The sequence below is a fragment of the Pogoniulus pusillus genome, chromosome 2, assembly GCF_015220805.1.
Source record: "Pogoniulus pusillus isolate bPogPus1 chromosome 2, bPogPus1.pri, whole genome shotgun sequence".
Taxonomy (NCBI): domain Eukaryota; kingdom Metazoa; phylum Chordata; class Aves; order Piciformes; family Lybiidae; genus Pogoniulus; species Pogoniulus pusillus.
The window spans coordinates 35,535,136-35,561,064 of record NC_087265.1 but is presented as its reverse complement, the minus strand read 5'-3'; the positions used below and the strand labels follow the sequence as shown (position 1 = coordinate 35,561,064).

General features: G+C 41.3%; 2 protein-coding genes across 2 annotated transcripts in view; one reads left to right on the top strand and one right to left on the bottom strand.

Annotated features, from left to right (window-relative positions):
- CARF (calcium responsive transcription factor) overlaps positions 1 to 7,839 on the bottom strand; it is a 37,997-nt gene extending 30,158 nt beyond the window's left edge. The window contains exons 1-4 of the mRNA XM_064160951.1: positions 7,618 to 7,839; positions 6,442 to 6,562; positions 3,836 to 3,956; positions 2,225 to 2,309 (exon numbers count right to left, since the gene is read on the bottom strand). Coding sequence (XP_064017021.1) covers positions 2,225 to 2,309; positions 3,836 to 3,956; positions 6,442 to 6,562; positions 7,618 to 7,827 — 537 coding nt within the window. The 5' untranslated portion in view covers positions 7,828 to 7,839. The remainder of the gene's footprint in view (positions 1 to 2,224; positions 2,310 to 3,835; positions 3,957 to 6,441; positions 6,563 to 7,617) is intronic.
- A 6,939-nt stretch (positions 7,840 to 14,778) lies between these two features.
- Positions 14,779 to 24,232, top strand: WDR12 (WD repeat domain 12). The gene is made up of 13 exons (XM_064160938.1): positions 14,779 to 15,045; positions 15,129 to 15,223; positions 16,447 to 16,541; positions 17,179 to 17,285; positions 18,064 to 18,179; positions 18,760 to 18,914; positions 19,646 to 19,691; positions 20,927 to 21,012; positions 21,197 to 21,337; positions 21,443 to 21,548; positions 22,177 to 22,309; positions 23,074 to 23,146; positions 23,794 to 24,232. The coding sequence occupies exons 1-13, from the start codon at positions 15,005 to 15,007 to the stop codon at positions 23,869 to 23,871; spliced, it is 1,272 nt and encodes a 423-aa protein (XP_064017008.1). The 5' UTR covers positions 14,779 to 15,004; the 3' UTR covers positions 23,872 to 24,232.
- Positions 24,233 to 25,929: the final 1,697 nt, after the last annotated feature.

Sequence of the window (25,929 nt, the reverse complement as noted above, 5' to 3'; positions counted from 1 at the left end):
AGGCAGTCAAGGAATAGACACCAGACACAGAGCTTGGTGCTAATTTTGGACAACTGCAGCTTTTACTGCTCTGCGTTTGCCTGCAGTACTAATAGCCCAAGGAGTCATTGCCCTTCAGAATCATAGAATCAACCAGGTTGGAAGAGACCTCCAAGATCACCCAGTCCAACCTAGCACCCAGCCCAAGCCAATCAAATAGATCATGACACTAAGTGCTTCATCCAGGCTTTTCCTGAGCACCTCCAGGGACAGTGTCTGCACCACCTCCCTGGGCAGCCCATTCCAATGGCAATCATTCTCTCTGGGAAGAACTTGAAGAACTTCCTCCTAACGTCCAGCCTATACCTCCCCTGGCACAACTTGAGACTGTGCCCTTTTCTGTTGCTGGTTGCCTGGGAAAAGAGACCAACCCGCACCTGGCTACAGCCTCCCTTCAGGTAGTTGTAGACAGCAATGAGGTCACCCCTGAGCCTCCTCTTCTCCAGGCTAAACACCCCCAGCTCCCTCAGCCTCTCCTCATAGGGCTGTGCTCCAGGCCTCTCTCACCACTTTCATCTCCCTTCTCTGGACAAGTTCCTGTAGTTCAACATCTCTCTTGAATTGAGGAGCCCAGAACTGGACACAGTACTCAAGATGTGGCCTGACCAGTGCTGAATATAGAGGAAGAATAACCTCCCTCGTCCTACTGGCCACGCTGTTCCTGATCCTAGCTCTCCTGGCCACCTGGGCACACTGCTGGTTCATGTTCAGCCTACTATCTACCAGCACTCCCAGGTCCCTTTCTGCCTGGCTGCTCTCCAGCCACTCTGTCCCCAGCCTGTAGCACTGCTTGTGGTTGCTTGGTCTTGGGTTGCAGCATGTATCCAGGCTATGCCACAGCTTCATCTGACGGCATTTTCTGTGAAATTCATACAGACCTCTACACTGCTTAAAGTTTGTTTCTATTCTAGGAAGTGGAATTGTGAGTGGCTATATTTATCCGAATCTCTACAGGATCTCCAAATTCCAGTTGGACCCTTCAATGTTGTTACTAGTAACAAAACATTCTGGAGGACAGTTACACCTGAAAGACAAATGACACCTTAAATATTCCATTGTCTTGTAGTCTGTGCCCATGAAAAAAAGCCACATGCATCCTATCAACTTCCAATTGATCCACACCATGTAACGGACAATCACAGCAAAGCAGCTCTGCTGATAGCACACAAGGAAGAGAATTTGAGTTAGTCCTTGGGTGGGCTGACTCTGCAGGAGAGTAGGATAACTGCATACAAGCAATAGGTCTGCTGAGCACCAGAAACAGACATTTATGTCTTCAGAAGACATTCAAACAGACAACATTTTGATTTCCTCTTCTTTAAAAAAATAAGAACTCTTGTATAAATTCTGCTGCTGTGAATTTTAAACACAGCAGATGAAATTTCTTTTAACAGACTTTGATAGTTCAAGCAGGCCATAACACAAGTCCTCCTAGAAAATGAAACCTGTAATGACTTATTTAGATAAGGTACACTGATGTTAAAACAGGGGTAGATGAACTCTCAAGAATCTTCCCATCTCCCCATCCTTCCTTTTAAATGATTTATGATGCATTCTAGCTGTTGATATCATCTCAGTTATCAGAAGAGTTCTCCAATGATATGCAGATAAAGAGAGAATTCTGTTTAGGTCAAAAGTCATTGCAGAGAAGAGAACTTTGCAACAAAAGAGAAACAAGCACTGGTAACCATGCCAGTAAAACCAAAATACCTAAAATAAAAATGCTTAGTAAAACACTGACATAAAAATGCTCTGATTAGTCCCATGCTTGATCCTGACGAGCCACACGGATTTTGATTTCTAAGTGACAACAAAACCTAATAAGAACAGTTGCAGACTTAAGCCATATAAAAGCAACTCTGTTTTTTAATTAACGGATCACTAAGAACAATAGCAAAAAGTTTGCTTAGCAGAAGACTTGCACTGAAGTTCAGGAGTGAACTTTTGACTTGGCACACAATGTTTTTTTTCAGTGCTAAATGACACTGAGATTTCAGAAGCACATTTTTTACTTCAGGAGTTGCTGACAGATAGTTATTCTACCAGCTAATACCAGTACTATTTCATAATGCCAGAAAGCTTGAACACAACTTTTACAACTATGAATGCTATTCCTTTCATAGAATAGGATCAATAGTTTGGATCTAGATAACAAACCATTAAATCAGACTTCTGTGCAGCCTACCTCACAGTTCCTGAGACGGTGTGCCCAAGCAGGTGTATTTGGTGGCAATGGCTGAAGAGGAATGGAAAAGTGATCTTCCACTACCCTAAAAAGAAAGTAAAAGTCACAGTATCACAGTATCACCAAGGTTGGAAGAGACCTCACAGATCATCAAGTCCAACCCTTTACCACAGAGCCCAAGGTTAACAATTTAGTATAAACTACAGTAAATACAGAATGAGTGCACTACGCATAACCCTAGAGCAAATGATTGGACAACAGATATGGAATCAACCTGCCCTAAAAAAAAGGGCTTTGCTTTCTCCATATTCTATTTCATGGTTAGAATACTTCACAAAAAAAGTATTAAAAAACCCCAAAACTCTGATGACCTCTGAACATTCAAATATTATCCTTGCTTGACAGCAACAGACAAAACATAGTGAAATAGACCAGCTGATTGTTTTGGTCATTTTCTTATGCAGATGGATAGTGGAATGGTAAAGACTAAATTCAAAATCAAACACTTGTTGAATGCTGCACTGTTTAGTGTATTTTAAATTACTGAAAAAACTGCTCCAATAACTATTTTAAGTAAAGTTACCTAGTTTCTCCAGGAGCAATGATTAGTTAATGTTTATTATTCCAGAAGTCAAGTGCATCACACCCATACAAATATCTCTCCTTTCCAGGTTTATTTTTCTAATAGATGCAAAGTGTGTTCACAAAGTCTCTTCACAATGTTTTTCTTCATTTTAAACATTACAGTACAAAGTATATGTATTCAAGAAGACTATTCTAATCTCTTACATCTCAATTTCAAAGGAGAACAAACCAATGCAAAGCCAGTCCTGCAGTCAACAGAACAAACGTTGCCTTTGGTGGGTTTCTTTTGTTATTGCTTTGTTCATTTGTTTTTCTGCTGTTGTTTCGGGGTTTAAGACAACCCCAGAGTATTCAGTAACTAAAATAGTCACTCACTATGAGGACAGAATTATGTGGGTACAAAGAGAAGAAAACCAACTATTTCAACTTTAAGAACTTTGCTAACCAATCTGCTTTCTACAGTCCACATGATCCCTTGAAACACACCACTAGCAGCTACTTTCTCATATCTACATCAAAGGAAGTCAAAGGAGTTATGCAGAGAACAAAGATTAGGCTCTCGCTGTTATTGCAGCCTACTGAAATCTGTATCTAAAAATTAACCTCTACAATAAACTCTTCTTGTAAAAGGATGGGTTATGTAAGTTTTAACAAATTCATGCAAGAAATCTTCCTTACTCTTCAGCTTTCCTTGCAGTCATTGGCTCACTTTCAACTCTTGGATGGCAGCACCAGTTTCTGTTTGGAGTAATTTGAGTAATTTGATCTGTGCTACTTTAAATGCCCACCTACTGTTCCAGTCAGAATAGATCCAACTATCTTTGTAATACAAGTACCTTAATTGCTTTTTCCACTGCTTTGGAACACACAAAGGTTGCCTGCAAACACATAATTCACTAATATTAAGGGTTCATAACTCCATTCTGTGGTAATTTTGTGATAAGCATTGCAAAGCAAAGTGCAAGAAAAAAGGCGGTACTGAATGTGGATTCAAGTGATTGTTCATACTTTTAACTCCTGACCTACCTGGTAGTTGTTCTTTTCGATATGGTGAGCGACGCCTGTGGATGTAGAATGTAACTGCTTGCACTGCCTGCTATAGCAGCCACCGCCACAGTCTGCAAGTTCCCATCACCACATTTCTCTTCTGAAACATTTTTGCAAAAATAAAACATCCCCCTGGTTAATAACTGAACTCAGAATGGGGAAACGACAAGGTATAGCTAAATTGTGTGTGCTGGAAAAGCAAGCATTTTGACATATGAAAGAAGATTTTTACATCATGAATCTGTGAATTAAGCCAAACTCTAGGCACACGTGAAGACACACTTGCTAAGGTTGTTTCTACTCAAGCACTTTGGTAATCATGCTACTGATAACGAATCCTTCCACAACAAAGCAAATAATCAGATGAACTTGTAAATTATTCTGCTTTACATTTCCACAGATCCTTGCAGGACTGTGCAACTCTTTTGTTCAGCTGAAATAACACACTGGTTGTTGCTTTTAAAATAAGCTTTGAATTTAGAAAAGAATACCTAAACCTTGAAATTGAATCTACTAGAAGAAATGTCTTGGCCTTTCTTTGTAAGAGGGAGCAATCCATAAGCCCAAAAATACTGTTAGATTGAAGCCTGTGTGGATACTTAAAACTGCAATGGAAAACCAAAACCAGGGATTTCATATTTGGGTCTCAATATAAAAAAAGAGAGCTCCCTTTAGATGTGGAATTTTTGCACTTCAGTTATGAAAGTCTCTTTCCCCCATCCTGAGAAAGCAATAAGTTATTGACTCAGTACAGAAATCATTCCATCAGAAAGCTTGTGACAGAATATTGCTAAGTGTGCACCTTGGAGTAACATCACTCTTGCTCTAGTAGCTTATACACAGACACGTCCTTAAGACACTACAGTTTACTCTGAAGACTGGTAGCAATTTTATGCATTGCCTTTCATACTGTAAATCTCTAGGCAAAAAACCCAAACCAACAAAATGAAACACAAAACCCCTGCAGTGCTGTTGTAGAACATGCATTCAAATACTGTGAAACTCAGCTATTTGCAAAAAAGGAGCCTCGTATGAGATGCTAAATGGGAACACAAAAATACTGCTTGGTATTGAAATCCTTTGTCCCGGGTTAGGGTGGATCCCTCCCCCGGTAGAATAAACTCACTACAACACAGATGTTTTTTGTAAAGTCAGGGAAGGAGGAAATTGTATTTCTTATAGTTTAAGTATAACAGTACAAAGAGAAATGAACTACTAGAGAAAAAATATAATAACCTTAAGGAAGATGGGGAAGGGGTCAAGCGGCAGCAAAGCAGCAAAAGCAGCAGCAGCCACAACAGCAGCAGGAAAAGATAGCAGGCAGGTGCAGCTCAAGCAGCAGAAGCCAGCAAAGGGGAAAGAACAAGCTGTGCTTCTAGATATAAAGCTCTTGATGCTCCAATGAAATTATATTCACTTATCCATTGCTGTCATTATATGGCCTATCCCTGGAATGTTCACCTCTCCCCTATGTCTGAGCCAGAAAATCAGCTCAAATGGCCACACCTTTACCGCTTAAAAAAAGTCGCAGCAACTCTTTTGTAACTAAAGACCAATTTAGAGTCGTGTGTAAGACCACACTGTAACTAAAGAGTAGTCTTACCCCTCAAGAGCTGGTGGAGAGGGAGGGAAGGAAGGAAGAGCTCTAGAGTAGCAGCAAGTTTCTCAATGCAAGGTTATGAAACCACATTCCAGATATCAGTGAAAAAAGCCGGAGCATGACTTGAAATCCAACTCTTTTTTCTACCCTGTATCAGTATTTGTCTTGCCTTTGAGGTCTCATCCCTCAGGAGTACTTACCTAACACTCAGATTTTGAAAGTTTATTCACATTTTGAGAACTTTCTACAGAAAATGCCAGAAGAGTTTAAAAAACCTTGAAGAGTTTAATAAAATGTGACAACCTAGTTCCCAGACTTATTCTGTGACTGAAAACTAGTACACAGCATTTTGCCACCCAGCAAGGCTTGAAGATAAACAATCAATGCCTTCAGATTTCCATCTGTCCCTTTTCTAGAGAAAAGATTAAAATTTCCACTTTTGTTTGTACATCTCACCACATACTTAAAATGTGACAATTAACACACTGAGAGTTAAAAAACATCATTAAATCAAAAGTTGCATTTCATTTACTTCACTGGGAAATTAATTTCTACGTAGGCTTCACAAAAGATGCATCATCACCAGTGATCTCTGGAACAGACCACAGAAACATTAATTCCTCTCTCTGCATTACATGAATTAACTACTTCACTCAAAATGAAGGAAACAGAGAAAATATAAAGCTGATAGTACAGCTGACTTTGCACAAATACCCATATTAATGCTAAGGCAACAAACAGCTTTGTGCGTGGCACCTCAATCTACCCGTAACATGGCTAAAGTGACCACAGTAGCTCTCATTTCACAAGGCTTTTGTCCAACAGAAAACGTGGTTGTGGAGTGCAAGATTCATAATCAGAAAGCAAATTTAGTATGTACTTTTGTCTTACAACTGACAAAGGAGAAACACCACAAATGAACAATGTGCTTAAAAAGAGATCATGCAGGATGTGCTTAGTTACAAGTCTCACAGGTTAAACTCACCCTGTGTGCTGGTCACATCCAGAAGCTGACCTTGAGGAATAATCATTTGGGCCATTCCTGGCTGGGCAGAAGGAATGACATGCAGCACCTGTCCATTTTCTGACTGGCTGGCAACTATCATCTGAAAGGGAATCATACAGAAGCACTAATGGCACTAGTTTGCACAGTGAGCATCATGCAGCACAATTAGGTTCCCTTATTACCAAAATAGGAAATATTTTGGTTGGAAATAAGGAGACTTCCTATTTACTATGAACTTCTTAAAATTACTTCCCTTTTTAAAAAGCAATCCCTTAATTGATTAAAGGAGAGAAAACCTTATGGGATTCTGCTATAAATTACATGTTTATTTGAAATTTGAAAGACTATTATTAAAGCTATGAAAAACCTGGAAGCCAATCATAGTTGAATTAACTATAACCCCATTCAGGGACCAGCAGAAATAATCAGGCCATAGAAAAAATATGATTTTTACTCCAAAAGAGCTGACCTCTGTGGGCAGTGTTTTATGCAAAAGCAGACAGAAGAAAAGCTCCAAGACTTGAAAAAAATTCTGACAACTTTAACTCCTTATAGTAATTTCCCCCATAATTACTACAGACAAATAATGTTAAAAAACCTAGAGAATAACATTATCACCTTATCTGTTTATGATTTATTACACTTTAAATGGGTGAAATGTTTTTAGTGCCAGTACAACATATGCCAACCAAACTCTCTAGATGACAAAGTCATCTTTTTACAAAATAAGTGTTAAGAATTACAAAGCAATGTTTTAAGTAAATTAATTGTGGAGGGAGAGGAGGAGACTTAATGGATTATCTTATTGCTAATGTTCTAATGTCTGAAAAAAAAAACTACAGAGAGACTTCTCTAGAGAATATAGAGAAAGCAGTGGTGGTAGTAGCATGAGATCTTATCACACAATAATATCCATCCACACTCGATAATGACAAGAGATATAAATTGTTGTTTAATAAAATTAGTAACAGACAGAATTTGCCTACCTGAGGAAGGGCACCTGGAGTATGAACTGAATCACTGAAAGCTCCACCTTGTTGCTAAAGTCTGAATCGGCTGTTGTTACAAGAAACAGGCACCATATAAAAGAGCTCTTCAGGGAGTTCCCTCCCTCCTCTGTGAGTATCTAACCTGCCCTGTTTCAGACACACTCACCACTGGTGCACTGGGCCCTCTTAGAGGCTGCAGCTCATAGAGAGGCCGCCCGGTGTGGTCTACCAGGTGAAACTCCTCTGAAGACTGAGGATGCAGCTGCGGAGGCTGTGTGGGTTCAACTGGTGATGGAGAAGTGCCTGAGAGGCGTCTTGCAGTGGGCAAGACTGCAGGAGAGTCACTCTGTCCAAACAATGGATCCCTGGAATCCATGCAGGTTAGATGCTTTCACAGAGGAAAAGTGGTAAAATGTACTTTAGTCTTGTGCAGCAACTTCTATTAAAAAAAAAGGAAAAGGAACATTTTAAACCAGTATTGTATATCTAGAGGGAGCTCCTGTCCTCTGTCCTGTTAGCTAAGACTAGCTGTTCTGCTTTTGTTTTCCATACTGAAAATGTATTCATGTTTCTGCTTCCTAAAGCAAACTCTAAGGTAAAAGAAAATACCTTGTGTCCAAAATCTGTTGCCCAAAACCACGCATTGATTTAAAACATCAAGTCCACCTAGAAACTGAGAGAATTTAGAGGAAAAAAACCCAATTCTGTAAAATATCCATCAACTTCATTTTGACTTCAAAATAATTCTTATTCTTCTAGTCTGCCTTTACATATATGCATTTAGACAAAATCTCTGTATGCTTTAACTCTTTAGCACAGAAGAAACACAAGCAACACTAAAACAATTGAAGTCCAAGAGTTATAAAGTGAAAGACCAAGAATTAGGTTTCACGAGTGTCAAAAAATAGATACCCAGAGCTTATTCTCATTAAGCTTTCAGAGACAAGTTCCTACAGCACATCTTGTTAAAAAAAAACAACAGATATTTATGCTTAAACGTTTAAGCATAAATATCTTGTTGAAACTCTAACAACACACAAATATTAAGCATGGAATATAACTGAAAACAGGCAGTCCTTGTGTAAAATATCATGCCAGGCTGTCATTTGGCCCAAGCAAGGAGTGCAATCTGTTCCATGTCTCGCAGCCATCAAACAAATAGCTCTGATATTTCTGTTACAAAAGTCTCTAAACTACAAAGAGTGGAGAAAAACATTTCTACATTTTGAAGTCAGACCTTGATCAAATAACCTTCTCAAAAAATCTGCAGGTATAAGTTGTCTACTGTAAACTACATCAGACAGGCAGCATCAAATAAATGGTACTTAGTTGTGTTAAAAGACCATAACCATGAATGACATTAGATGTTAGCTGATGAGTAGCCAACACCTACACAGATTTCCGGCATCCTTGAAATTTATTTGCCACATTTGCTTATCAGTAAGCAATCTGACCTAATTTTTAGCACCTCCTACAAGTCATCAAACGTTCTCTTATTAAAAGGACCTTGTTAATATAGAAAAAATTATTTCTTCAGCTCTGCAACAGGATCTATTAATGTAACTGCTAGAGGTTGTCATTAAATGTAACATCTGAATATTTATCAGTTCAAAATCAAATGCCACAAGGATCTAAGGAAAGGAAATATTGCTCTTTTTAAAAAGAAACACTGTATTACTAGAAAGGCATGAAAAAACACATTGATGAAATTCAGAGACAATGTCAAGAAAGCATCCACAAAGATAGGACACTCATGCCTCACCTGAAAAATTTGTTTGCTTTTTCTGACTCTCCTGTACTATTACAGCTCCCTATGAACAAATCATTGGATCCTTCCATAGCAATGTCATGGTCAGCTCCACTTTTTTCCATTACAAGATGACCTGGAAAAAGGATAAAAGTTTATTTTTAGCCTTCCATACTTAAGCCTCCAGTAAGACATTGCTGCACATGGCTTTTTTTGATCTTACAAATTTAGTCTTACAACTTCTAAAGCTGTTGCATGCTAAGAACTCAAGAGATCACAGTATCACCAAGATTGGAAGAGACCTCATAGATCATCAAGTCCATCCCTTTACCACAGAGCTCAAGGCTAGACCATGGCACCAAGTGCCACGTCCAATCTTGCCTTGAACAGCTCCAGGGACAGCGACTCCACCACCTCCCCGGGCAGCCCATTCCAGTATCCAATGACTCTCTCAGGGAAGAACTTTCTCCTCACCTCCAGCCTAAATCTCCCCTGGCGCAGCCTGAGGCCGTGTCCTCTCGTTCTGGTGCTGGCCACCTGAGAGAAGAGAGCAACCTCCTCCTGGCCACAACCACCCTTCAGGTAGTTGTAGACAGCAATGAGGTCACCCCTGAGCCTCCTCTTCTCCAGGCTAAACAATCCCAGCTCCCTCAGCCTCTCCTCGTAGGGCTGTGCTCAAGGCCTCTCACCAGTCTCGTCGCCCTTCTCTGGACATGCTCAAGCATCTCAATGTCCTTCCTAAACTGGGGGGCCCAAATCCTTGCCTCTTTCTCACATTATTACTCATGGCAAAAAAAATTCAGTGAGTTGCTTCAGGAGCACAGTTTAGCTTCTCGTATAAGACAACTTCCTTGACTTGTCATTGCACACACACAAAACACACATACCCACTCTTGTGATTTTCATCTGAATACATCCACAAGCACTCAAGTAACAACAATATGCATCTAGAGAACACTTGGTATTTAAAGGTAGGACAGCACTGCTTCACAAAAATATTAGCCATCTGCTTCCATAATCAACAGACAGAACAACAACAAACAGACCCAAGTCTGCCATGCAGTCATCTTAAAGTAAACTTCGTTTGCTTTAAAGGGTTGCAAAACACATAAATGAAATAAAACTACTACTATTAGTCTACAGTAGTAAGCTTTGGGCAGGAAGAACGCCAGATTTCCGAAACAAAACTTGGCACCAATCATGGGATGAAAGACAAAAAGACAGAGCTGGTGGCGCTTCAGAGATTTACATCCTATCCCAAAGGAGAGTACTTCAAGGAGCTCATCTGTCCATTACAAACCTTGAGGCAAACAGATGATAACGGGTGGTGAATTGTCACCCCCGCAGGACAAGGCTTTCGCTCAGACAGTGCACTCTTTAAAGCGCTGATCAATGCCCAATATTCATGAACAACAAGATAAAATGACAAACTAACTTGGCCTACACGTATAAGAAAAACTGCACAAACACACTGAACTGAATGGAAGAAAACATAATTCCTGCAGTATGGGGTGAGGGAGAGGGAAGGGTATTAAGGATTTCCCCCTTCACTATTTGTTTTAAAGACAGACAGCATTATATTAGCACATGACTCCTACCAGCTGTATCATCTTCACCACACAGTAAATTCCTGGAAATGCACTTTTTTTAGCTGAGGTATTTCAACAGTTTACAGCTTTAGTAAAGAGAATGTAAAAGGTTAGGGAGTCATTCTGAAAAGAACTGGACAGCCTTGGAAGCATGTATTTATTTTGCTTTGCAAAGATCTAAAGGACCACAGGCAAAGTAAATCCACATTCCCTCGGCTTCTGAAGCATCCTGCTGATAAAAACATTGTGAAGTTAAGCTGCTCATATGCTCAATACACTAAATACTTTAAAGCAGATTTATTTTTCCATTCAATCTTCAAGTGACAATACTCCAAAACCAAGTTCCAACTGAAGTTATCTCATAGTTGCAAAATATTTTGTACTTTTGGATCTGAGAAAAATGATGAGAAGTTTAATTTAAAACACCTGAAGCATGGTAACAGCGAAAGAAAAAAATATAGAGACAAAAAACTAGGTTTCATTACCATTCAATCATTTCCCCTCAGTTAAAAGATATGAAGAAGATCTGTAAGTTTTGCCAAAGCAGCACATGTAACTGTTTGTCCAGGGACACCAATGGCATGTACCCTAAGTATGCTGTAACTCAGCTGCAGAAACACAAGGATACTTGTTACTGGGACAGACCAATGGCCCAAGTAGTCCAATATCCTGTACCTAACAATGCTTAATGATAAAGCTCAGGGCAAAAATGACAGCAGTAGGGTATGCAGTGATATTTATCCACTTTCCTCTAATATGAAGGATGGCTACAAGAAAGCTGATGAGGAACTTTTTACAAAGCTTTGTATTAATAGAACAAAGAGGAACAGATTTAAACTGGAAGGGGGTAGATTTACATTAGGTATTAGGAAGACACTCTTTACAGTGAGGGTGGCGAGATACTGGAACAGATTGCTGAGGTCTCCTCCCTGGAGGTGTTGAAGACCAAGCTGGATAGAGCCTTGAACAGCCTGGTCTAGTGGAAGGTGTCCCTGCCCATGGCAGCAGGGTTGGATCTTTAAGGTCCCTTCCAATCCAAACCATTCTATGACTATGCATGTATTCTTTGTTATGAATGAGTAAACAATATATATGTATCTCTTCTTTTCATTAACACTGAAGTGCCATAAAAGTTTTCCAGGTAACACCACTGTGTCCCACATTCAACAACACCTTAAAGAAGAAACACAGGCTCAAAGTAAAGGGAAACCTATGGCCACTGCTATCCTTGGCTAAACTCTACAAACAGCAGGCAGCCACAGGAACAGCTAGCACAGGCAAACACATTAACCATCATGAGCTTTTCATGCAGAGTCTAACAGACAGATCTTCAAGAGAGCAAACACTGTACACTGTAATCTAGCCTACACATTATCATCAGCAGTTCAGTTGCAAACATAGTAACAGTTCAAGATCATTTACCAAAACACAAAAGGCAGTCAAATCTTCATTTATTTAGCCATCAAGAACTCCCATAATAACACAGCTGGCAAAGCCAGCGGTGCCTCTTGCTGTGCACAGTAGGCTCTCTCCATAATCTACAAGCACAATTTGTGCCAAATCAGGAACAGGATTTCATGCCCACTTTGAGGTGAGCCTTTCTCATGAGACTTGCTATCTCCTCTCTGATGCAGAAACCCACATGCTATTTCCTACTATATAAACACTAACATATATTCCTAATATATAAACACTAACATATATTCCTAATATATAAACACTAACATATATTCCTAATATATAAACACTAACATATATTCCTAATATATAAACTAACAGAAACGTCAAACTGGCATTACAGAATCATAGAATGGTCTGGGTTGGGACCTCCAAAGGTCATTCTGTCCAAGCCCCCTCCAGTAAACAGGTGCATCCTCAACTAGATCAGACCGACTAGATCCAGAGCCTTGTCGAGCCTCACCTTGAGTATCTCCAAGGATGGGGCCCCAACTACCTCCCTGGGAAACCTGCTCCACTAGTCTCCTGATAGCACCCTCATTTTCATCTGGTGGTTGGAGAACAAAACATGCACTTGGGAAGTTTTGTGTGGTAATTCTTACCTTACAAACAAATTCTCTGTTCCCATGTGTGGCTCTATGATTCTGTCTCTTTCTTCTAATGCTAAACTATTATTAAAGTCTCATCATTGATCAGTCACATCTCCATCCTGCCTTAAGACAGGGTATTAGACTTCTTTATTTTCTTGTCTTCAATTCTTTATTCTGTGGTAAAACCTATAGCTACCAACTACAAGAAGTGGTCCCTAAAAGCATCAGTTGTAGACTGACATAATTTTAAGGTTTCACACGAATGTTTGCTTTTGCTTTCTCTCAGTTATGAGGCCTGCCTGTGAAGGCAACACGCTGCCAGATTCCAAAAGGAACACTGCCTTTCAAAACCCCAGATATTTAAAAACTGAGTCAATAGTGCAAGACTTTAATCCTACAAAGAGAGCTGAACTGTAAAGAATTGGTATGCTCATTGTGAAGATAAGCACGTTCTACTCAGTACTCTGGCAGAGCAGGAGGGAGGGAATTCTCTTACATTTTTCAAGTTTTCAATGCATACTCATCAAGAAAAAAAAACACAACCCCAAAACTTTATTTGTTCCTGGTTTTAGGATTTCTGACAGCAATATTTCGCATCCTGGTTCAATCTATAACACAACTGAATGCTTGCCATTTTTTTTCCCTTTGGTATTCCATGAAAAGTTTCAGGGGTTTTATCAAAAAGGACAATTACATAGCTGACTACAGCAAAAACCCACCTCTGCTGATGGGTTTTTTCACTGCCATTATCAAGGGCACAAACTACGGTAAAACGTTAACAGGGAAGGAACTAGGACACAGTAATACCTTCAAGTAAATGAGCTACAATTAGCTGTATACTGACGCGTTCCGAGTTTAAGATTTAGCTCCTCGCTGTTATGAAAGAGCAGGCAAACACGGTTTAAAATGCACAGCTCTGGAAAACTCCTTCTTAAAAGGTCTCTCAAGTCACTTCAGTGTTGCTAGCACAAGTACCCGGGAAACGCACGCGTGTAAACGACACTGACAAAGAACCTTAGCCCTTTGAAGTGCACTTAAGAAAGAAACAAGACTTCGGAGTCTCACAAAACATCCTGACTCAATACCTGTCCGCTCCAACAAGTGCCCCAGTCTGAGACCCCACACAGGGTAAGCTCAGCTGCGTCCTGAAGTAAGTGACAAAAAGGTGGGAGAAGGATAATCTGCTAGGACACAGCAGGTACCCAAAGAGCCTTCTTTCCAGAACAGCAGATCCACTTACAGCTTCTTCTAGAGTCCACCGCGTGTTGGGTTTATGACTTTTAGTAGGAAGTTTATTGTTGATGCGTCGCTTTACATGCAAGAAACACAATCCAGAGCACAGGGAGAAGACACCACCGGCAGCGAACAATCCCCCGCGCCGGCTCCAGCAGTGCCCCGGCTCTACACGCAGAACTATTCACCGTCACGGAGGCAAAGCCGGTACCGCTGGCTACCCCACACCGTCCAACTTGGGGCGCGGCAAGGCGGTTCTCAGGCGAGGAGGGAAACGCAGGACCTCCCCCTCTAGCGGCGCAGGTGCCCGTGACAACCCCACCAAAGAGCCCTTCGTGCTCCAGCCCCAAGGAGAATGAGGAGCGCCTCACCCCTTGCCCCTCACCCTGCGCTCCTGGTCACACCTCCCGCAGTGGTGGCAGTGGGACACGACAAGGCGGGCCCCGCCCGCCGCCCCGAGGCAAGAGCGCGGCCCGGCCCACAGCGGCCCGTCCTTCGCCAGCCCCGCAGGGCGCGGCAGAGGCTCCAGGAGTCTGCTCAACCTCGGCTCGGCTCCCGCGGGCACCGCCATGCACACCGCCCCTCCGCGCAGGCGCGGCGCCCCCGCACCCGCCTCCCAGCCGGCAGGGAAGCAGGGAGGGGAGCGCGGAGGGCGCCGGGAGGACGGCGGGGCCCGGAGCCTCTCGGGAGCCGTAGCCGGCGGGGCGGGGCGGGGCGGGGCGCAGGCGGCAGGCTGGGCGCTGCGGTCCCCGCGGTCCCCGCACACAACTTGCCGCCGGCCGCGTGGCGCAGCGGGCTCGGCAGCAGCAGCGGCTGGGCTAGGCCGCGGGAAGGGTTACGGCAAGACCGGAGCGCAGCCACTGAACGTGCGGGGAGGTGCCCCGCGGGTGGGCGGTCTAAGCGCGACACGTGGTTAGGGACGAAGCCGGCAGCAGCATGGCGCAGTTAACGGCACGGTTCCGCACCGAGAACCGCAGGTGAGGGGTTGCCTGTCCGGGCCGGGAGTGTGCGTTTGAGGCGGGGTTAACGCAGGGACGGTAACGGTGCTGTGTGCCCGCAGGTACGCAGTGGAGGATGTGCCCTTCTCGGTGCCCGCGGCCTCCGAGACCACCGACCTCAGCCATCTCATCAACAAGCTGCTGGCGGCCGGCAACGGTAGGTGCCAGGCGGGCAGCCGAGGTTTCCAGGCGGGAGCTCCCCTCCGCCCTAAGCAGGGGTCAGCCTTGCACGCTTACCTTTCTTTCCTGAGAGGCTGGCAAATCCCCTTGGACCTCGCGTTCCTGAGCACGCTCCGGGTGAGGGTACAGGCCGCGGCTCCGTCGCAAGCTGCCCCGGTGCCGCAGGAACCGGCCGAATAAGACTTGTGTTTCTGCTGAGCGTGACCGCTTGAAGCGCCTGGTGCCGGCAGGTTGGCCGGCTCGGGGCACGACTGGCCAAAGAAGTGCGTTGTCAAGTTGGAAGTAGCACCCTGGTACCCGCGGGGTCGGGATCAGGCTTCAGCCTGAGGTGGCCCTGCCCGTCTGGTCTGGTGTGGTCTGTCTGTCCAGAGAAAGACGCTCTTTGAACTTGATTCGAACCTCGGCAGGTATTGGTGCTGGGGGGCAGTCCTGGGATTTTAGCATCTGCCCAGCAGATAACACTGCCTCAGCAGCTGGGATTGGAGGTGTTCCCCAAAACCTGGCGGAAGAACAAATGAAACAGAAGGTTTAGAGCTCAGCTATTCTGTCAGTGCTAGCTGAAATCAGCCTGACTTGTAAGATTTTCGAAGGAAAGGCACCTGTGCAAGAGTGTCAAAATTTCCCATTTTCTACAAGAAGCCAGCCTACTCTTACCCTAATGTGCTGAGATTTTGGCAAGTTGCTTTTAAACCTATGGAAATGTAAACAGGCTTGAATAGAAAACCGGTGCAAAGCAAAATGCTTTTGTCAAAATGTGAGTCCTTTGCCAACTATATTGTTACAGAGGGAAAAAATAAGAACCAGAAATTCTTAGGATTTTTCTGTTGTTGTCTTAAACATTGGGCTCTAGCTAGTGATGATAAAGACCTGGGTGAGCAGTAGGAAGCTCCATCTGAAACAGTGATGAAGCATCACTGGAGTTTGATAAGACATAGCTACAAAGAAATGGATTTGGAAAATAGTTAAGAGGCAAATGTAACCCTCTGAGCCCCAACAGCAAAATGTCCTGCCTTTTAATTCATGGAATCCTTTGGAATCCATTGGCTGCCCACCTAAAACTGAGACACGAAAGTGACTTCCATTGAGGTAATTTTTGTTTTCTCTCTCCTCTTTTCCTGACTCTGTTCTCCTGAACCAGCCACGATGATATTTAATAAACAGTGACTCCTAAATATGGATTTTTTTCCTAATTTGTTTCAGTGGATCACAAATATGTGGAATTTGACTTCCTCATCAATGGCCAGTTCTTGCGTATGCCGCTGGTCACGCACATGGAAATGGAAAATATCTCCACAGTAAGTCATGCTCAATTTCACTCCACCTTGGACAGTCAAACAGACTTAGCTAGTTTACTTCATTCTGATTTTAGGTGTTACATTGTCCTCCTGACTAAGATGATTTCTTTGCTCAGTTTTCTTTCTTTTCTGACTTCACAGGAGAATTCCCTGTATGTCTAAATCCATTCTGAACTGCAAAGTGATTAGAGTATTGCACCTAACAGTCTGTTTTCTGTTCAAAGGGGAAATTCAGGGGGGAAATTCTTGTTTAATTCACTTAATCATTAATATATTTTTGTCTCCTACTCCTTTAGGGGATAATGGGGGAGATTAGTATTACCTTTAGAAAATGTGAAGTATTTTAGACAACAGTGTTGTATGGGCAAATGCAGAAGAGGAATCTGAGAATAGTAAAATTACTTGCTTGGGCTTCTAGCTTGCTCTTAATAGTAATTAGATAAAAATATGAAAAGCAAGGTAATTCAGACAGTTTTTTTGTAAAAGTCTTTAATTCCACTAATGTGACAAAGGACTTGGTTACCACGATCTTTGCCCCATAAGTGTGTATATTTGCACCACAGTAGAGGTAAATATTACTGTTATTTAGTATGGGATTTTCTTGTTGTTTAACAATAAGTATTTTCTGTGAGCTCAGGAAGAAGTGGTGGAAATAGAATATGTGGAGAAATATATGGCCCCTCAGCCAGAAGAATGCATCTTCCATGATGACTGGATCAGTTCTGTTCAAGCCACTGAAGAATGGTACTGCACGAAGTGAATTCAGTTTTATCTGTCCTTCACCTGTTGTGTGCAGAGAGCTCCATAGTGCCAATTGGGATGGTATTCTGTCTCTTTCCTAAACTGCTGGGAGGGCTTTTTTCCCCCCCTCTTTGCTCCGTTTTTGTTTTGGGTTTAACCTGTCAAGCCAGTCAGCTACTTGCTTTTGTGAGCAGTATAGTTTTGACGCTTAACAGAAGTAAAAAACTCGGTGCCACTGAACATGAGATGCTTTTAGTATGAATGAATAACACAAGTGGCAGTTACTATCCTTTCTCTTAAAGGACTGTAAGATTTCCTTATGGATAGCTTAAGCTCTTGACTTGGAGTGTGAATGTGATCCGTAATAGTGTACCTTTTTGTGAAGCCTTTCTTCTAAAATAACAACCAACCACCACTGTCCTTTTCCTCTCTACATTCACAGTAATTTTCCATCAACTCAGCAATATTTCTATATCAAGTTAAGGTTTGAAAATGCTTCGAGACCCTCTATTAACGTATCGTGAGCAAACAAAATTCTCTTTTCTTTTAAATGATGTAATCAATCTTAACTCCTACCTATCAGAATATGCACTACTCTCTTTGCTTTTCTTTTTGGCTTACTTTTTTAACTTTTCCAATTCAAACACACAAAGCCACCACCTTTTAAAATTTCTTCAGCTACCCAGTTACTGTGTTAATATTCTTTCAAGTTTTTGCTTGGGGCTTTTCATAAAAACACTGTTGGTTTATAAAATAATACTTAAAATTCTGCACTCTGTAGGATATTAACTGGCTGCTACGACCAGACCGCTCGAATCTGGTCTTTGGAAGGAAAGTCTGTCATGACAATAGCTGGGCATACAGAAGTAGTGAAGGATGCGGTATGGGTGAAGCAAGGTCAGTACATATATTATGGGAATAGTAATAGTTTGATTTATGGGAATAGTAATAGTTTGATTTATGGGAATAGTAATAGTTTGATTTATGGGAGGAACAATGCCAGCATTCTTCAGCCATGAATATTTAGCTACATAAATGCTATAGTTATCGCTTTGCCTGTTAGTGGTGTTAGAAATTAAGTCACGGTGTGATTAAAGCAGTCCTTTAACAGTAATGAGTATACTTCAGGGCTGCCCAGGGAGGTGGTGGAGTCACTGTCCCTGGAGGTGTTCAAAAAAAGACTGGATGAGGCACTTGATGCCATGGTGTAGTTGATTGGACAGGGCTGGCTGATAGGTTGGACTGGATGATGTTGGAGGTCTCTTCCAACCTGTTTGATTCTACATTGTCTATCCACTTTGCAGTCATGAACAAACACTGGTATGTATATTTATGTTCATTGTACTTAAAGAGTACCATGATGTAAACTGAGATATATATGACTTCCTATCCATCTGCTACTTCTTCCTTAACTAGAATAATTGTATATTAGCTATAGAGACTTCGGGAAGCTGAGCATGACATTTTTCTTCCTCAGATAGTTTATCCTGCCTGTTACTCAGTGCTTCTATGGACCAAACTGTGCTGCTATGGGAGTGGAATGTGGAGAAGAACAAAGTGAAAGCTCTTCACTGCTGCAGGGGACATGCTGGAAGCGTAGACTCCATAGCTGTTGATAGCACAAGAACTAAAGTGAGTGACTTCTGGAAAGAAACCATTGTTGGCCTTTGTCCCTACATGGGTACTAGTTAGCACGTTGTTAGAGCAGACAAATTGCTAATTTTCCAGTCTTGTTATAAATGGTAGTTACTGAGCATTAGGAGTGCTATGTCACTCCTAGGTCTTCTTTTCAAAGTGAGGCACATAACCTCTAGTATCTCAAAAAGCTGAAGGTGACTTTAGATGGCACAAGCCCTTATACTACTACTTTTGACTTCTCTAAGTGACATTGAGTGTTTATTCTTAAGTAAATGTTACTGTTAAGGTTTTGTATTATAATGAACTGTTTTAAAATTTGACCTACATTTGTACAGTAATTTTGGTGGGGGAAAAACATTTCCATGGTGATACTTGGAAAAAGCAGGTGGTAGAAGAGGTCCTTTCACTTTATCCAAGAATTCAGCAATAAAGAGTGCTCTCACTGAAGGTGAAGTTATCACTTCCACTTTGACTCAGTATCGGGTTAGAATAAAAGCTTTTGGTGCTGAAGATAAAGGCAAAAGAGATATTTTGCAGATAATTTTCCTGCAAAGGAAAGAAAAAGAGTAATTTGATCTTTGCCAAACTTGATGTTTGTTTGGTTGGGCTTTTTTAGGAGCCTAGCACTGTTCATATGTGATAATTTTTCAAGCAGGAAGTGTATTTTTTGTAGCTCGTTAGAAGTTGATCTGGATAGACCTTATAAAGTATTTCTGTTCATGCAGTTCTGCAGTGGATCCTGGGATAAGATGCTAAAGATCTGGTCTGCAGGTAAGAATAAGTGTCAGTTGGGATTTTTGTCTTTCTTAAAAATCCCTGTGTACACAACAACCTGAAAGATGGATATCTGGATACTTCTTTTGTCAAGAAAAAAAAATGAGGCCAGTATTAAAAGCAAGCTAGAACTTCCTCTTTTGTAAGGCTCTGTAGCAATACATTTAGGTAGTGTTTTGCTTGGTAGCACAGTTGCAGATATGACTAGCAACTGCATGTAGGTGTTTATTAAGAACACAGTACTTTTACATAAAAACATTTGAAAAAAAAAGAAAGTGCAGGTTTACAGCAGGAATAGGGAAGTGATTGTGCTCTGCACTGCTGAGGTTGCACCTTTTATAGTGAGTAGCCCCAGACTGAACACTATTCAAGACATTGAGGTGCTGGAACATATCCAGAGAAGGACAACAAAGCTGATGAAGGGTCTAGAGCACAAGTCTTATGAAGAGCAGCTGAGGGAACTGGCATTGTCTAGTCTGGAGGAGGCTGAGAGGAGACCTCATTGCTCTCTGAAATTCAGTGAAAGGAGACTGTAGGGAGGTGGCTGTCAGTCTCTGTAGTATCAGGTGATAGGATGAGAGGAAATAGCCTGAAATTGCACAAGTGGAGGTTTAGATTGGGTATTAGGAATTTTTTTTTATGGAAAGGGTGTTCAGGCATTGGAATAGTGTTCAAGAAATGTGTAGATATGGCACCTGTGGGGTGTGGTTTAATGGCTAGGATGATGTTAGGTCAACAGTTGGACTTGATGATCTTAGAGGTCTTTTCTAACCAAAACAGTTCTATGATTCTATTATTGACAACATAACTGGAGGATGGTAAGATGAATTTCCTTTTCTAAAAGTGTAGACTAATGTCACTTGATCTGACTGCTTGATTTCATTGTGCCAAGTCATAGGCTTTCAGTTTGGGAATGTAGACTTAGGTATTGTTTCTAGAAGAAAGAGTGTGCTCATTACACACCCAAATTGGAACTTTCCATGAGCAAGGATGGTATTAAATTCATTGAGACCTCATTTTCAAACTGCATGACCTGGAGAATATCACTTAATTTGTATTAATTTTCCTCTTGCTCAAAATGGAGATAATACTGATGGGATCAACGGTGTAAGGTTAAAATATTCATGCATCATAGACAGGTTAGGTACTATAAATATGGGATTTGTTTAATTACCTATATGGAAATGCAATTCAAAAACTTATAGCTGAAGTCTGACTGCCTTCTGTCCCAGTACCTACAGATGAAGAGGATGAATTGGAAGAGGCAGCTAATAGACCACGGAAGAAGCAGAAAACTGAACAGTTTGGACTAACAAGGGTAAGATAAGCTCCAGCTTTGTCCAGGACTTTAATTTAGAAGTACAGCCATGAAAAATCCTCCTTGGTTCAAAGTGACTATCTGAGAATTGGTGATAGGGCTCAGTCTGACCAAACATGTGTTTGAAAGAACAGATGATTTTTTAAAATTATACTTAATCTAATCTCTCAGCTGTAAATTCTAGACACCCCTGGCAACCCTCTCTGGCCACACAGAAGCTGTTTCCTCTGTGCTGTGGTCAGATGCTGAAGAAATTTGCAGTGCTTCATGGGACCACACCATTAAACTCTGGGATGCTGAGACTGGAGATCTCAAATCAACTTTGGTGAGATCATTATATATTATCTGTAGGGTCATCTAAAGACCAGCTCAAAAAAGTTATGCAAAATAGTATCTCTTCTCTTACAGTTACTGTTTCCTTTCCTGACAGACAGGAAACAAAGTGTTTAATTCTGTGTCCTACTCACCCCTGTGTCGTCGCCTGGCATCCGGAAGCACTGACAGGCACATTAGACTCTGGGATCCCCGCAGCAAAGGTGAGCTAAAACATGCATGTTCCTTTCTTCAAAATCAAACCAGCTTCCTGCTGGGAGACATCTCACAAACCCTTTTCCGGTGTCCTGCTTGAAACAATCCGTTTGAGGGCCTAATTGAATACAAAGTTCACATTTATTTTCCATACTCCGGTGCAAGACTTTTAATTGCTCACCTAATAATTGAAGAAAAACAACTTCTGGGTTTTTCCTTTTCTATTTTAGAACTGCTAATGGATATTCAGCTGCCTGGTTGCAAGCCTGAACTACTTTTTTGTAAGGTTCACACCTAAATTGGTTGGACCATTATCAAAGTCTGACAGGATTGCAGATAACTCGTTACTGAGCCTATCAGATCTATTTCACAGGCATGTTCACTTGTTTAGCTTCTATAAACCTGGAGTTTTAACAGTATTATATCTTATAAGCTCTTTATTTATTTGCTTTTTTCAAAAGTTGTTTGAAAAACAAGTTTAATGAGCTTTGTTTCAAGTTAGAAATTACTGGTGGGAGAAATATCCTTGAACACAAATGTGTTGCTGAATGCTCTTCTCACTGGGCTTCATATGCAGCTTACAAGTGCTGGCTTTAGTTGGCATCTACTGATGTCCTTTTTTTTTCATATGTTCAGATGGCTCCTTGGTTCTCCTGTCTCTGACATCTCACACAGGCTGGGTGACATCTGTGAAGTGGTCACCTACCCACGAGCATCAGCTGATCTCTGGTTCTCTGGATAACATTGTAAAGCTGTGGGACACAAGAAGGTATAATAAACATGTTATTTGCTCTTCAATAGCTTGTAAATTTACAGGGTCACTTAACCTGATGGAACAGAAGAAGCAGTGCAAGACATTAATTGGAAACGCTATGGTGTCTGTGAAGATCCCTTAAGTTTTATGAGTCAAGCAAGTAACAAAAGGGAGAAAAATACTTGGTCTGCTGGGACCTTTGTTGCTTAGCATCTGAGGGTTGTATGGTGTTCCAGCATAGGACTTAGCTGGCTTCAACAGCAGCACTGATTTGTATGCAAAAGGAGTGCAGGAGAGCAGAAGGTCTGCTGCACTCCTCTATTTTAAGGAGCAAATTATATTCTAAGGGAATAAGCCCAACAATCTGAAGTTTCACTTAATACTCTTCAGACCATTCTTTACAAATTCCCAAGCAATGAAATGCTTTGCACTCAGAAGGCATAAATGCCTTTTCTGGAAAACACCTGGTTAGCAGTGTCCACATGGAAGGAGCAAACTATAAAAAGAAACTGTTCTAAACTAGCAGATTGGTTAAATTTCAGATTAAAGGTAGTTTGCAAGCAGGTGAAAAATGTTGATACATTTGTCTTTGGGCACGTAAGAGGTTAACACTGATTTGATCAGCTCTGGAGAAGGCAGAGAAAGTATTACAGGGGGTAGATATCTGTACTCTAAACATGTTTATACCTGCTAGATCACATCTGTTCAATAGCAATTTTGTTTTCTGTGATTGCTGCATAGCTTCAAATATATGACTGTAAATGCCTATGTTTTACCAGTTGCAAAGCTCCTCTGTATGACTTGGCTGCTCATGAAGACAAGGTTTTGTGTGTGGACTGGACAGAAGCTGGGGTAAGAATCTGAAGAGCAAGCTAAATGTATATGGATGATTAGGAAAGGGACTAAAAGGAGTCATGGACTAATTTTTTCTTTATGCTTCAAGACAGAACAGGAAGTTTGAGTTGTGCTGCAGTCGGTACTGTGTTGATAACTGCATCTTACTCCGCACTGCAGCACTTCCCCGTGCTACTGTGCAAAGGTGTAGAATAGGTGTTGAAGCCCTCTAGCATTAAGTGGCCGTTGCACTGGTATTCCACACAAGGAGAGACACCAGAACAGCATCACACCTCACTGAGAAATGACATGTTCCAAGGTAGCACTTGCTGCCATGGAGACTAAAGCAGCAACCAGAAATGACAGCTGGGGTAACTATATCATCCTCTATAGGAAGTTGTTCTGCTACTGCAGTGGAACATGCATTATAAAAGGGGACAAACCCATCACTGACAAACTATCCAAGATTTTCAGTGTGGCTCCTGTTCTCAGGAAAAGCTTTGGAAATTTCCCTCTAAAAACTTTGCTTCTATTTTTGTGATGGGAAGAGACTGCAGCACTGTGCATTAACAGTTTGTTATTCATTACATCCTCAAAGAGAAAAATGAGCATTCTTAATTTTTTGCTTGGTTCTGCTATTAATCACAGCTTTCTTTTCCTCTCAGTTGCTGTTGAGTGGAGGTGCAGACAACAAACTGTATTGCTACAAATACCCAGCTACGGCCTCTGATGTTGGAGCATGAAGGGCAACAAGCAGAAGAAGTCTTTTTAAAAAAGGTGTTTGCAGCAGTCACTGTTAGCATCCCTCTGCACCAGCAGGAAAAGGAAGATTTTTGTGCTCAGAGAGCCTAGGTTTTTGTATTGGTAACTTCTACCTGTATCTACCACAGAAAAACAGCAGCAAGCAGTTACAAATGGAATTAGTGTGAAACAATATTCCTTCCCTTTCTGATCAGCTTTGAATTAGCATCTTTAAATGACTATTTGTATAGCCTTTTGAGTAATGAGTTCTGATACTTACAGAAAAACTTACTCACTGGACTAAATTATTTTTTGTGTACCTCTTCTCTTGAAAAAAAAATAAAGCTTTTATCTACAGCTGCACAGCACTTCAGTCAATTAAGTACTTGATAAAAATAAGTGGATTCTCTTACATGCACATGTCTAAAGACTCATAAATGCAAGATAGATAACGTTAATATAGTTTTCTTTCCTTCCCAAAAGGTTTAAAAATCCTGTTTAAAAAGGTTGTATCACTTGGACTGTCAGATTAACTTGGAAAAGATAAATATTATGTAGACATAAGGAATCCCTGGCATTGTTTCTGTTCCAAACACTGTATTTGTTAGATCTGCCTTGCTTGTCACTTGTAGCAAATATGCAGAGTGTAACTGGACAGTTATGTTTTAGCAGGAAAATGTCTAAAATCTAGAAAGTATCTAAACAATCCTAGAGCCCACGAAAGTACTTTCTAGATTTGGCTCACTGACAGTTCCTTGCAAAATCTGTAATCTTAATTAAAATGTTTTAATAGTAATACTTGTTTTCCTCCAAATATTCAGTTCTTTCCCTTAAAATAATGAAATTAGAAAGGCTGGTATGAGCTGACTTCAAAATTGCAAAAGAACTGACTCAAGAACAAGTTCTTTCAGAATCAAGATACTGATAGTGATTCTACTCATAAAAACTGTTTTTTTTAATCCACATCTCTTAACAAATGAGCCTTTGTACTCCGAGTGCCCTGGTAGCATAATAGAGAACAGTAAAGAACTTCTATATACTAACCTCTGGTTTTCTGTAAACCTCAAAATGATACTAACAAGCAAGGGAAATATCTACACAGGTGAGAATTACAACTTTTTGAGGTAGAGCAAAGAGTTCCTCAAAGGAGCAAGCTCTTTTCCACACTAGTAAGGGCAAAGGTGAGAGCAGAATCAGGCCCTTCATAAGACAAAAGTCCTTTAGGCTACTACTGTGTGCCAAGCTGCCAAAGCAGGTAAAGGACTTGAAAGAAAATCTACAGTCAAGTGAAATGTCTTCTGAAATTGTGCCCAGACTTGTGTATGTTATAAGGAAAAGCAAATGGATGGAAATATCCATAAAGGCAAAGGAACACCAGCTTTATTGTTATGCCTTCCCTTGGACTTCAAAAAAGCACAATTTTTATAGGGTACTTTGTCTTTCACCTGGTTAGACTTTCCTGTTCCTGGTAAGCATTTCAAAGACTCCTAAGATAGTCTATCCTAAAGGTGCTAGATGAAAGTCTAACAACCCAGAGGTGTAGTAATGATCGCTGTACAGCTTGGACTACTTCACCAGGAATGCCAAGTAGTTCCCACTATACAGAGTCTAGGAACTGCAAAGCAATTTATTGTGTGTCCCCTCTCAAAGCACAGCTCCAGCTCTCAGTCATTGTCTTCTAAAGGGGACAGCTGCCTATCAGGTGACCATCCCAACACCACCAATGGAGCGGTACAGTAGAGCAGGCACACACAAGAAAGTGGCTGTTTTCACTCGAACCACACTTGAGAAGAAGGCAAAGAAAACAGTTCTGGTTATATCCTGATACCAGCGGCAGCTGCTGGAAAGCTGCTCAGCAGTTTGGAATGTCAGAAGTAGTCCCTTTGGAGCTGGATTTGAGGGAGAAGGAGACAGCCAAGAGCACTAAGCAGACAGCTGAGTAACCATGGAGTAAAATTTAGTGCGTGTTCACAGACTCAAAAGAACTGTATTCTCCATCACACACAGCTCAATCAAATCTTGCAAGCAAGCCCTAAACTTCTGTAGGCTCCTCTACTCTA

Coding starts and splice junctions, on each gene's coding strand:
- WDR12 (XM_064160938.1), top strand. CDS start 15,005: ATGGCGCAGTTAACGGCACGGTTCCGCACCGAGAACCGCAG. Junction 15,046..15,128: donor TTCCGCACCGAGAACCGCAG/GTGAGGGGTTGC, acceptor GTGTGCCCGCAG/GTACGCAGTGGAGGATGTGC. Junction 22,310..23,073: donor AAGCTGTGGGACACAAGAAG/GTATAATAAACA, acceptor ATGTTTTACCAG/TTGCAAAGCTCCTCTGTATG.